The sequence below is a fragment of the Onychostruthus taczanowskii genome, unplaced genomic scaffold (genome assembly GCF_017590055.1).
Source record: "Onychostruthus taczanowskii isolate IOZ18803 unplaced genomic scaffold, ASM1759005v1 scaffold63, whole genome shotgun sequence".
Lineage (NCBI taxonomy): Eukaryota > Metazoa > Chordata > Aves > Passeriformes > Passeridae > Onychostruthus > Onychostruthus taczanowskii.
In genome coordinates, this window is record NW_024504012.1 from 1,900,311 (window position 1) to 1,912,216 (window position 11,906).

Genomic DNA, 11,906 nt, shown 5'->3' on the forward strand with positions numbered 1-11,906 from the left:
TCCAGCTCCCAATATCTGCAAATCTCAATTACAATGGAGGTTTTGTCGGCCAGAAAGTGGCCCCCGAGGGAGCAGCCCTGTGCATGGAGCTGCAGGAGGCTTAAGCTGCAGATGAGCTCACAGGAGAGATGTGGCTGAACTGGGTTCACTCCTCCTCCTCCTCCTCTTTGTGCCCTGCCTTCTTCCAGCTCCAGCCCGTGCTGCTGCAAAAGGTGAGAAAGGAAGTGTCAGGAATGTACCTGTCACAGGGGCAGGCAGCACAGGGTGATGTGCCACACCTGGGCAGCACTGGCTGGGCCACGTGGCTTTAAACGCTGAGGGTGACAAAGCTGCATCTGCTCCAGGACAGCAGCACATTCACGGGGATAATCAGTGCTGATTTTGTGGTGCAGCAGTCCAGGCTGGCCTTCCAGGACTGGTTTTGCCCCTCAGTTGTGCTCCTGTGTAATTTTCAAGGTGATTTTTAGGATTGTTGAGCACCTCGTGGCAACACATCCTTTCCTTTCCTGAGAGATTAGGACTCAAAAAAACCCACCAGTGCACCTTTCTGCCTCTGAGCTTGTTCTTAAAAAACTTTTAAAAGATTTTAAAAGACTTCAGTCTTTAAAAAGCAGCCTGGTTTTTGCATCAAAAAACTACATTGCTGTACCTGGGGACACTGGGTTCTCATGTGAATCTTTGGTGTAAGACCAAAGATTCTCCTCTGGCATCAAACAGGAGATGGGTGATGTTTACTTCTGGCAATCAATCACATGGACATCCATGTGAAGGCAGGTGCCATTTTTATGGCTATTGTTGTCAGGGGACTGAAGAAAATCCAAACTAACAGGGTAAATCCTCTCTTTTCCAGACCTCTCTGTTTAGGCTACAGCTGGGCAAAATAATTCATCACAAAAGTAAAAGTTTGAGTGTGCTGAGGTGGTGGAATATCAAGTGGAACCAATCTGTTGAAATGAGAAATATTTGCTTTTTGTATTTCTGAAACATTTCAGTTGTCAGTGGATTTCAGCTTCATTTATTAGCATTAAGTATTATGCAAACCCCAGTGTACTTCAGCCTGGGTTGAATCTTTGGGGGGTTGTTTTTAATTTTTCCTCAGTTGAAAAAGCTGCAAATATTTGCCCCAAACAACTGACAAAAATATTGTTAAGAGTTTTTCCAGGAAAAGCAAATATTCACTTTGTTTGCACAGCTACAGCCCTGACCTAAATAAACTTTGCCTAATATGATGATCTCTTCACCTTAATGAAAATAGCTGAGAAAAAAGAATGGAATACAGTCAGACTCCACTCTCACTTTGCTGGCTTCTTTCATAATCTCACCATTTATTTTTAAATAGAAATCCTGTTCCAGAAGCAAGCAGATATTTATCTTTAGAAGGCCATAAAAATATCTCAGTATTGGAAGAACTCAGGTGGGTGACACTTTCAGCAACGGGGAGTTGCCTTTGCATACCTGAGCTATGCAATGCAAACACAGTATGCAAAATGGAGAGAGAGAACATTAAAATACACATTTCCAACAAAACACTGGCATAGCATGATTAATGCTCTGCTGGTTCTTACATCAACACCCTGCAGAGCAGGATACAGTGTTTTCTCTCACCAAAGTAGTGTACAGCAGTAGAAAAGAGGGAGAGGAGGAAGCAATCTGTGTCTTCTATCAAACCCTGCCCTGGGCTCCAGCAGGTAGTTCTCACATTTAGCCCAGTGTTTATCACAGTTAAAGCTCCTGTGGTCTTGTCTTCATGTCCCTAGCCAACCAAAAAGTCTGTTCTTTGGCCAGAACATGAACAAATAACCCTTCCTCTTCCTTAATTTTGTCCCCTCCTCCAAGTTAAGGGCCACTAATCTCTGGGATAGGTCAAGGCACATAGCAGGGGGAAAGAAGAGACAGGGCTGTGGTTTTTAGGGTACAGGGCTGCACCTCCTCAAGCCCTTGGTGGGGCAGATCAGCAAGGCACTGTTGGCAGGAGACCCACCCAACACCAGGGTCCAGCTGCTGTAAGGAGCACCCTGATGTGCAGCTGCTAAAAGCCACCGTGGGGCTGTGGACTTGTTCTTGTTTGGTCACAGAGCCTGGCTCTGCAAGGCCACAATCTGCTACAGCTGCTCCTGCACAGGCACACGGGGCTGCTCCCTGGGGCTGCCCTTGGGTTATAACAAATGCTGTAACCTGCACCTGCCCCTCCAGGTGCTCCTGAGTTGGCTGCTCTGCCCCACAGCACCTGCAAAAACACAGTGTGCAGGGAAACCACAGTGTTTCCAGGACTTGGAGTTCTCTTCCTAGGATGCAGAAGAGAAGGCACAGAAAGAAGCTAACCTGCTTTGTCAAGGAATTTTAGTGTTAATGGCAGAGATTTGGTCTTTATCGCTAACCCAGCTCTGCTCCTACTTGCTTTGGCAGATGCCAGAGCTCCATCTGCCTGGCAGGGAGGCAAATGTACCCTTGGAGGGGCAAGGACCTGGTGTGCTACCCTACATGGTTTGAAATCCCAGTGTTAACATCTACATTCCTCAATAGAAGTCACCTGGGGAGAGGCTGGCACAGGCTGCCAGCCCTGCACACAGACCAGAGATCCAGGTGAAGAACAATCTGTTGTGTGGGACCAAAGCATCAGCCTGAGGAGATTGTCACAGCCTTTCGGTGGCAAAGGGATAGAGTGGACTTGTTTCAGAGAGAGGAAGCATTAAATTACATTGTATTATTCATTTTTTCACCTGTGTAATCCCTTGAGGCTTCACACTATCACAGTGGCAGCAACTGTTTCATTGCTCTCTGGTTCTGGAGCTTGTTCTCTGGCACTTGGGGTCCCCTCATGGGATCCCTGCCATTAGGGTAGTGTTCAAGTGCTGACAACCAGGAATTTCTGGTAACTGATGTTTAGGGGATCTCTGAACTGAAGGTTTGTCTGAGGATCTGGGCTTTGCCTGGTGTCAATCAGGCTGTGCAGGTGGGACACTACTGGGGCTGACTGGTCACACCCTTAACTGGCAAACTGCTTTTCTTTTTGAAGCATGCCTTCAAAATTTTGGGCCTTGAGGAATTTGATCGTTCTGTGTTCCAGCAGCTCCCTGGATAAAATATATTGTGAGACTGATGTACACAACTGTAGCAAGCTGAGGGGCAGGGAGAGATGAAAGAGCTGCTGAATCACAGCATCTTTCTGCTGTACTAGTTGTGAACATTGTTTGTCTGTTTCTTGATAGAAAGGCTACCTGCCAGGTCCTGTTTTCCCTCCTGCCTCCCCACATGCTGATGTTCTCCTGTGGAACTCTAAAGTACCCCCTGTTCCCATCTGCCAGAAGGAAGTGTGTGTATCACCTCCAGGACTCAGCTGCCCAAATGTCCTGGATCAACTTCTACCTGTCAAACTCTTCCCAGGAACCTACAAGAAACAAATTGAAGAGAAGTAACACCAGTTGTGCCTCTGCCTGTACCAGAGCCAGCCAGGACCATCTTTCCAACCCTCCTCAGGCTCTGGCCACTTGTGTCCCTAGGCTTTGGCATAGCAGCCCCCCTCCTCGATGGTCTGCACCGGGTGTATGGGTAGGACCAGGTGGGAGATGCGGCTCCACAGCCCGCTCAGCTTGTCGGAGTCCATGCGGTCGTAGGAGCTGGGGCTCCTGGTGCTGGTGAACTTGGCCCAGAGGAAGTCACGGACCCTCTCCTCCACCTGCTGGAGGCTGATGCGGCTTTCCAGCACATCCTCTTCCAGCAGCACCGTCAGCAGCAGGGCCACGTCCTTGAAGGCGGCGCTCTCGTGGTCGCAGTACTTGTAGAAGATGAGGGTGGCCCCCGCGGGCAGCAGCTCGAAGCGGTGAACCACCGCGGCCCGGCCCCCGGCCTGGAACGCCGCGCTCAGCTCCGAGTCCACCTCCAGCTTGGCGCGGTCGCTGTGGAGCCTGGCTTTGTCCCTGCCCTCGATCTGCACCGTGCTGCCGTGCAGGGCGGCCGAGTAGCAGTCGGCCAGGCGGGCGCTGAGGCAGCGCAGGGTCCGCTCGCCGCGGCGGGCGGCCGCGAGGATGACGATGGCCGGCTGCGTGGGCCGGGACGCGTTCAGGTGCTTCCGCAGGAACTTGCGCCCGCGAAGCCACAGGTCGGGGCTCTGGCCCGGGAAGCTGTGCTGCAGCTGGTCGAACTGGGACAGGAACGCCTCCACAGCGGGGTTCTTGCGGGGCTGCTGGGAGCTGGAGGTCGGGCTGCCGAAGCAGAATATGCACAAGCACAGCACTGTGAGGCCCACGATGAAAAGCCCTGTGCGGCAGGGAGAGACACGACACGGGGAACAGGAGTCAGCCCCAAGTGACCCGCAGTGACAAGCTGGAAAGTAGCTACAATGGCTATTTCTGCCCTCTCAGAGCTTCCCCCTGCACTAGGAAAGTGGAGCAAGCTGGCCAGGAAAAGTGAAGGGGCTGCTGGCTCTGTGTTGTGAGATTCCCACTCCAGTGTGCCAGGTGAGGGGGCTGCAGCTCCAGGGACGAGGGCAAGGATTGTGCAAACCTTCCTGAGGAAATTGCAGCTGCCCACAAGCTTTCTTCTCTTTCCCCCTCCTCTGTTTTCTTCAGGGTTTGTGGCTGTTCAGAGCACCACATATGGAGGTGTCTGACCCAGGTAAAGTGCTGCTTTCACTGCCCTCCTCCATGCTGTGAGTGAACAAAGGCCACCGTGCTTCTGCTCAGAAAACAGAAGGCAGCAAGGTCCTGACACAATGCCTTGTGTCCCTCTCCATGGCAAAGCACAGTCTCCTTCTAACAGGAGAAATGTGTTGATGCAGATCAGCATCACTGTCCCTGCTCAGAGCCCCAGGACAGAGCAGGGCTGGGGAGGGGGACGCTCACCACAGCAGCCCCCAGACCTCCCAGGACATCCCAGGGCACTCACAGCATGATGACCACAATATGCCAGCTTTTGAGGCTGAAGAGCTGGAGGGGAAGCTGCCACTACAGGCTTGAACTGAGCCTGTATTGAAGGGGATGTTTTTTCTCTCAAACCCTCAGAAGAGGCTGTGAAAGGTCTCGAGAGAGAAGAGTAATTAAATTTGCTTTATTACTTGCTCCTGGAGGATCAGTGCCTTCTGGTCGATGAGTAACATGCAAGGGAAGCTTCTTTTCCTCACCTTTCCACAGGAGGGACTTTTTGGCCTTCTCCTGCTCGGTGTTTTGGGTGGTGATGTTCTGCAGGGAAGACAGAGTCTCTGGGCTTGGGGCTGTGTCCCCTGCAACAGGAGAAAAGAAATGTGCCACTCACTGCTGAGGGAACAGGTAAATGGAGCTGTAGTAAGCAAAGCAGGAGCTCCCAGCTGAGGAAATACTGCTTTGGGTTAATATACCCTGAGTCTTGGCTCTCTCCTCTTGGGCTGGGCAAGGAGAAAGACAGTGCAGAATGCAGTGTGGCTTCATGCCTTTCAAAGCACAACAGGAGCAAAGGCAAGAGAAAGAGAAGCCAATTAATTTCTTACACCTTCTTGGCTGTTTGACTTCAGGGAAGTGACAACAGCTATGAGAGATCTCACCCAACTATTGTTCTAGTGCCTATGGGCAGTATGCAGCCACCAGCTCACCTTTTGGTCTTTTCCTTAATGTGCCTTGGGACTTGCTCTCCTGTGTTTCTTGCTCTCTGGGTGCCTCTGGCTCCCAGTCTGGAAGAGTGGCACTGCTCCTCTCTGCCAAGTTGCCTCTAGGGACATCTTCCACACCAGTCACATCCAAATGGGTCATTTCACTGTCAGAGCTCCGTGCCTTGCTTGTTGGTGAGGCATCTTCCTCTGCTTTGCAGAGATTTTCATGCTGCCCAGTTGTCTCCTGGTGCTCCCGTGTTTCCTGGTGGACAGGGCTGTCTCCTTTGCTTTCCACATTCTCATGGCCCAGCCCAGCTGTGGGGAATAAAATTCACAGACCTACACTTAGTCTCTTTTAGCCCAAGAACCAACAACCCTTTCTCCTGCTCTGCCTGCTCCAAGCCAAGGCCCAAGTTATCAGGCCCAAGGGTGGGGAGAGACTGACCTTCATCCAAGTCCTGTTTTTCCAGGGGTCTTTCTGAGACACCTTCTCTTGTCTTGTCAGATTCTTCTGGCAATACTTCAATTTCCTGGGCAGATTTCTCTTCTAGTGTGGGACCAGCTGAACCCAGGAGTGTTGTCTCTCCCCCATCAGCAGCTGATTCACACACTGAAGAGCCCTCTTCTGGTTTGCAGGATGTCTCAGGCCACCTGCCTGTCACTTGGTGCCCAGGTGTTTCCTGGGTGGCCTCTTGGTGCACAGGACACTCTGCTGTGCTCCCCACCTCACCCTGGGCTGGTCCAGCTGTTGGGATCAGAGTTCACAAGCCCAGTGAGCCACACAGGAGTCAAGAATGCCCAGTGCTTTACCACCACCCGCACAACTCCCAGTTTTGGCACTGCAGAAACATTTACCCCCAGTGAGATGGGAGAGAACAGAGTGACCAGAAGTGAGAAAACTCTTGGGTTGAGATTCAGACAGCTGAGTGAAGGGAAGGAGGCAATCAGGATGCACCACCTCCTGCAAGCAGACTGATGCCAGGCCAGTCTCCCAGCAATGGCCACCCTTGGAAGCCATCCCCTTTCTCCCTTTCTTCCTTTGGCCCAGTTTTTGTTGCTGAGCATGATGTTATTTTGTGTTTAACAACCCTTTTCCCACCTTGGGTCCCTGCCCAATCTTCTGCCCACCCCAGGGTATTTGCTGGGCAGGGGCAGAAAGCCTTGATGCTGTGTTCAGCAATAGCCAAAACACTGCTCTGCTTTCAACATTTTTTTCTCTGAGTCCACAAATCCAAACCACAGACCTCACAGCTGCCATGCTAAAGCTAATTCAATTCCAGCTTATGTCCTAGGTGGGAATGGCACGCAATTCCTTCCTTCAGTGGTAAAATAAGTTACCACATCTTCCACAGATAGTGGATTTTCACAGACAGTGATGGATTTGAATAATTCCTAAGGCTGTTGTTGAGTACAGTTATGCCAATGCACTTCAAGCATCTGTCTGAATGTAAATAATAATTTTGCTCATGCTCTGTCTCTGTGCTGGAGCTGCTCTCCCAAAGAGCTATGGCAACATTTAATTAGAAACAAACACTGGAGCATAATTCAATAGAGAGATTCTGCAACTGAACAGAGTTTGTGACATATTCTGACTCTCACAGAAACAAAGTGAAGCTCAAATTTCAGGTACTATTTGTGAAAAAATGCTTATGAATGATCAAGCACTACATAAATGATTATGCTATAATTGGAATAAACACTGATTAAAAGAGTGAGGAACTCCCTTCTAATTTGAAAACAAAGAAAAGTGCACTTGTCACTTGTCAGAACATGATTTTTACATTCTTTGTTGCTGATTATTCCAGTGACACTTCTGACTATCTGGGACAGACCTGAGCTGGTGATGGCATCACTTTATCACTGACACATTTGTAGGTACTAGTCATAACCAGGCCCCCACAGCATGTAAGTACACGGAAGAAACTGAAACACGAGGAACTTTGAGATATCCTGCTGTTCAAGCTGGGCACAAACTACCCCTGCCCTGTCTCTTTCAGAGTTTTTCCAACCACAGGTGCTGGAAAACTGGCTTATTCTTTAAGCATCTGCAGATGGGAAGCACCAGGATACGGGGAAGAAAGTTCTTCCAGTCCGGATCTCTCTCTTCAGCATTCCTTGTACTGCCATCTTGGGACACAGTCTAAACCTGTTGCAGATCAGAATCTGAAACTGAAAGTAACTTGTTCATCTTTCACCTTTTAAAAAATTATGGCAACTTGCTTTCCTTAGCCTGGAAAAGATGGGATTCTTTTACTGGTTTATTTTTCTTCTGCACAGGTTTCTCATGTCACTGCTGAAAACTGGCAGCAAAGGGATCTTCCCAGCAGATGGAGTAAAGCTAAGGATTCACTTACCTCCAAGCAGATCCATGCTTGGATTCTCTTCCATTTTCCTTTTCCCCTGGAGCTCTGGCACTGTTTGGTTTCACTTTCTCCGACGTTCATAGGGAGCTGTATCTCCCTGCTGTTCCAGAGGCTGACCGAGTCCTGCCCTCCTCACAGCCACCATCCCGTCCCGGTCCGCCCAATTCCAGCCGCACGCCCGCAAACCTGATAAGCAGAAACACGGGAGCCGTGAATCACGGTGGAGGAAGCTCCTCCTTCGTGATTCCCAAGGTGAAAATGGGCGGATGTCGCCCCTAACCGTGAACCTTCAGCCCACGGGCTGTCAGCTAGCAGCTTCCCGTCAGTGCAGGGGTTAAGGCAGACCGCATTTATCCTGGGACATGCCAGGGGGGTGAGGCACTGCTGTCTCACCCCCACGGACGCCAGGCCTGGAGTCTGGGTCTCGGCAGGCTGCCCCGTGAGCCTCTGGGCACCTGGCAGCCGGCAGCCAGGCCGACACGAGCAGTGACCCTGCTGCTGCTGCTGTCCCCAGCCTGCCCGGCCGGGAGGCGATCCGGCAGAACCCCCCCGCAGCAGTGCCGGGCCCGCAGCGCAGCCTGAGCCTGCAGCCTCCAGCCGTGATTCCCCCGGGAAAGCACTTCGGGACAGGGCACGGACGGAGCCGCGCTCACTGAGGCGGATGGAAAACTCCCAAGAAACTTTCCCCGCTGGAGAGCGGTCCGTGCGGTTTTGTGTGCAGAAACCTCCAGCCCAGGCTCCGAAAGCAGCAGCTTTCCGGCACAGGGGGCACCTCGCCCCCAGCAGGGTCGCCGGCACACGGTTCGGGGCTGTGGGGGTGCAGCGGCTGCCCTGCCGCCGGCGCTCGTCCCTCCCCTCCCTGCTCCCGGCGCTGACGCTCCGCCAGGAGAAGGAAGTCAGCAGAACAAAGTGGAGCCTTACCCAGGCAGGTTCGGAGCCGGTCAGGGCGGCGATCAGGAGCAAAGAGGTGGCAAGAGGAGGCCAGCGCCGGCCTTTCCCCTTGCCCTCCGTCCCAGCGGCCCTTTGGTGGCAGGACACCAGCGCACACCCTGAATCCTCCGCTGGAAACGTGACGGCGAACTCTGCCCTTCCCTGGCTCCCGGCTGCCTGCTGGGAGCTGTAGTTTTCCTTCCCGCAGTCTTTCTCGGGAGCCTTCAGGGAACATTAACTTCCTTTTTTTTTTTTTGGCTGTGTTTCCGCGACTCTGTGGCTGTGCGCTTTTTTTCAGGCGCGCTTCATGACTGGCGGGTTCCCGCATTCCGTAACAGTGTTGCTGATTTGAAGCAAGGAAACGATAGTGAAAGGAGGGAACTGGTTTGCAAGTTGATTTAGGAAAAGTACTACAAGAAAAGTAACCCAAACACATAGGCAGCAAAGCCCAGACTCTGGAAATGTCACGTTGCCAGTGCAGGGAGGGTGGGAAGGACGGGGAATGGAGAGTCTTCAGCATCAGCCTGGGGGGAGGGATGTGGAGCCCACCCAGCATCCCCTGGAGTGATCCAGAGACTGCAAAGCAGGGAAGGGTCTGACAGTGTGCGTGTCAGCCCTTGGCTTCATTTAGGCAATGCTTTTCCAAAAAAATAATCTGTTCTAACTGGTGGTGCCTGCACAGTGGCATGTATAGGCATGGGGATGTTCCAACCCCTTCCCCATTCCCCCTGCACAGGACACGTTTCATGGAAAGCAGCAGCACGGAGCACTCCAGAGGAAAGGCAGCAGCGCAGGGAGCAGCAGAACAGAGACAGCAAAGCCCCTGGAACTCAGCTTGCTGTCTTTTCACCAGGATCCCCAGAGGAACCCAGCAGGAAATGGCTGAGACAAAACACAGGGAAATGCAAGTGAGGCAGTGCTGGAAAGGAGCAGGCACTGAGTGGCTGGGACTCCTCAATCTGGGGAGCAGAGGGCTAAAAGGGGGATGGGATTAATGTGTTTGCTTGGTTTCAATTTGACTAAATCCTCCACCCCCCCCCACTAGTACTGGAGGCACTTGTATAACAGGCAAGGGGTTGGGCTCCTGCCAGCAAGCGCTGGCCTCCTCTTGCCACCTCTTTGCTTCCTTCAAATGGGAAGGAAAAAATACTTTATGCTGTATGGAGGAACACTTGCTGGCCCAGGGAGCACAGAGGCAGAGTCAGAGGGGTCAATAAAATGTGAGTGCCATGTTACCCGGGGTGTCAGCACGTGCACAGGCATCAATACTGACCTGCTCATGTCAGGAAGGGGGTGAGAAGGTGAGGTGTGCTGGCCACTGCACCTCATTTCTGACAGGAGGGGACAGTGGCCATGGCAGACTCAGCACATTCCCTTGTCATGACCAACCTCTCACCAGGGGCAGCAGAGGCTGTAAAACCAGGAGAATGGAAAAGCAGGAAGGAAAAACTCAGCATGGCTGATTCACAGGGGCCAAGGTCACCTTGAGGGCCCTGCTCCTGGCTGCCCTCAGTCTCACACCACGACTCGATCTCCCTCAGCAAGGAACAGCACAGAGGAGCTGCAGGTGGCAAGGGCTTCATGAAAATCCAGGCATTATCTATCCCCCTGTCCCTAAAACCATCCAGTCCCTTCAACACAGTGTTTGGGGCTGAAGGGCCACGTTTTCCACGGAAGCACAAGTGCCACAAAACTGGTGGCAAGTGTGTGACAAAATCAGGGGGTCATTTCAGCGCCTCCAGGTTGAGGACCTGGTTCCCAAAAAGTCGTTTGGCAGGAAGATTTACTGGCTGGCCTAGGGCATGAAGTCATCACAAAACAGTTTAAAAAAAGGATCTTGCCATTGTTATGTTGATTTTCTTTTCCTTATGTAGTATTTGTTACATTCTCTTTTATTTTTGCTTTAGAAAACAATGCTTAATGTGTGTGTTGTGCTTTTAGGACTGAAAAGAAAAACAATACTTAGTGCTGGTACAGTAGGAGCTATGTATAACTTACCTCACAAATATTCACTTGCTTTTGGGTGAAACTGCAACATTTATGGTGTGTTAGTAAAGAATTTAAGGTATTTTTTGGTTTGAAATCTTTGTACACAGAAGACAGGGGCAGGAGTGGAGGCTGAATGGCACTTCCCTCATCCAGCCTTCCTGCTGGATTGCACAATGTGCCAGACTCTCGTCAGTGACAGGACAAGGAGCAATGGCCAAACTAAAACACAAGAAGTTTCACCTCAACATGAGGAAGAATTTCTTTACATTGAGGGTGGCAGAGCACTGGAAAGCTGCCCAAGGAGGGCATGGAATCTCCCTCTCTGGAGACATTCCAAATCCACCTGGACGTGTTCCTGTCACCTGCTCCAGGTGACTCTGCCTTGGCTGGGGCGGTTGGACTGGATGATCTCCAGAGGTGCCTTCCAAATGGAACAATTCTGTGATTCTGTGAATTTGTAAAAGGGTCTCTCTATTTGCTTAGCAACTCATTTCCAAGCAGGTCTTGAGCTGCTGGGAAGGGAATCTAAAGGAGACCTTGTAGTCCTGTCAAATTGCATCTAGAAAACCTCCAGCCGTAGGAACTCTACCACATGCATGAGTAAAAAAGCTTTATCAAGAATGCAATCAAACGCATTTAAAATTCCGTTTGCCAGTAATGTATCTGAGCAAACAGGTAAGAAAAGTGAAATGCCTAGTGGGACATTCCAGATCTGATTAACCAAAACGATTCCCACACTAAGGAACAGAGCAGTGCAACATTATCGGCGCCAGAGGATCTCACATCCCCCGAAGTACCTCTCGCTGCTACTCAGCCGCTATTCGTGCTTATTTTACAGGCTTTTCTGCCTCCGAAAAAGGCAAAGCTGGCCTCGTCGCGCTGCGATCGGTTCGCACACAGCAAGCAGCGCGGCGGGGAGCGGAGCGGGGCGCGGGCAGCCCTCAGCCCTCAGCGGCCGCCCCGCATTTTCTTCACTGGGGGGCAGCAGCCGCGGGGCCGCCGGACGGGCGCTCCAGGGGCCGCTCCCGCCGGGCCCGGGCCCGATCCAGCTCCGGCCGGCGCCG

General features: G+C 51.7%; 2 protein-coding genes across 2 annotated transcripts in view; one reads left to right on the forward strand and one right to left on the reverse strand.

Moving 5' to 3' along the window:
* Positions 1–1,056: 1,056 nt before the first annotated feature.
* TOR1AIP2 (torsin 1A interacting protein 2) lies at positions 1,057–9,014 on the reverse strand. The gene is made up of 6 exons (XM_041420106.1): positions 8,845–9,014; positions 7,915–8,109; positions 6,006–6,305; positions 5,564–5,875; positions 5,120–5,218; positions 1,057–4,257 (listed from the first exon to the last, which is right to left on the reverse strand). Exons 2-6 carry the CDS (start codon positions 7,946–7,948, stop codon positions 3,497–3,499), a joined length of 1,506 nt encoding a protein of 501 aa, XP_041276040.1. The 5' UTR covers positions 7,949–8,109; positions 8,845–9,014; the 3' UTR covers positions 1,057–3,496.
* The window catches only part of LOC121344218 (torsin-1A-interacting protein 1-like), a 13,136-nt gene continuing 9,419 nt past the window's right edge, over positions 8,190–11,906 (forward strand). The window contains exons 1-4 of the mRNA XM_041419977.1: positions 8,190–8,244; positions 8,386–8,522; positions 8,645–8,863; positions 9,152–9,184. Of these exons, the coding sequence (XP_041275911.1) occupies positions 8,190–8,244; positions 8,386–8,522; positions 8,645–8,863; positions 9,152–9,184 (444 nt within the window). The remainder of the gene's footprint in view (positions 8,245–8,385; positions 8,523–8,644; positions 8,864–9,151; positions 9,185–11,906) is intronic.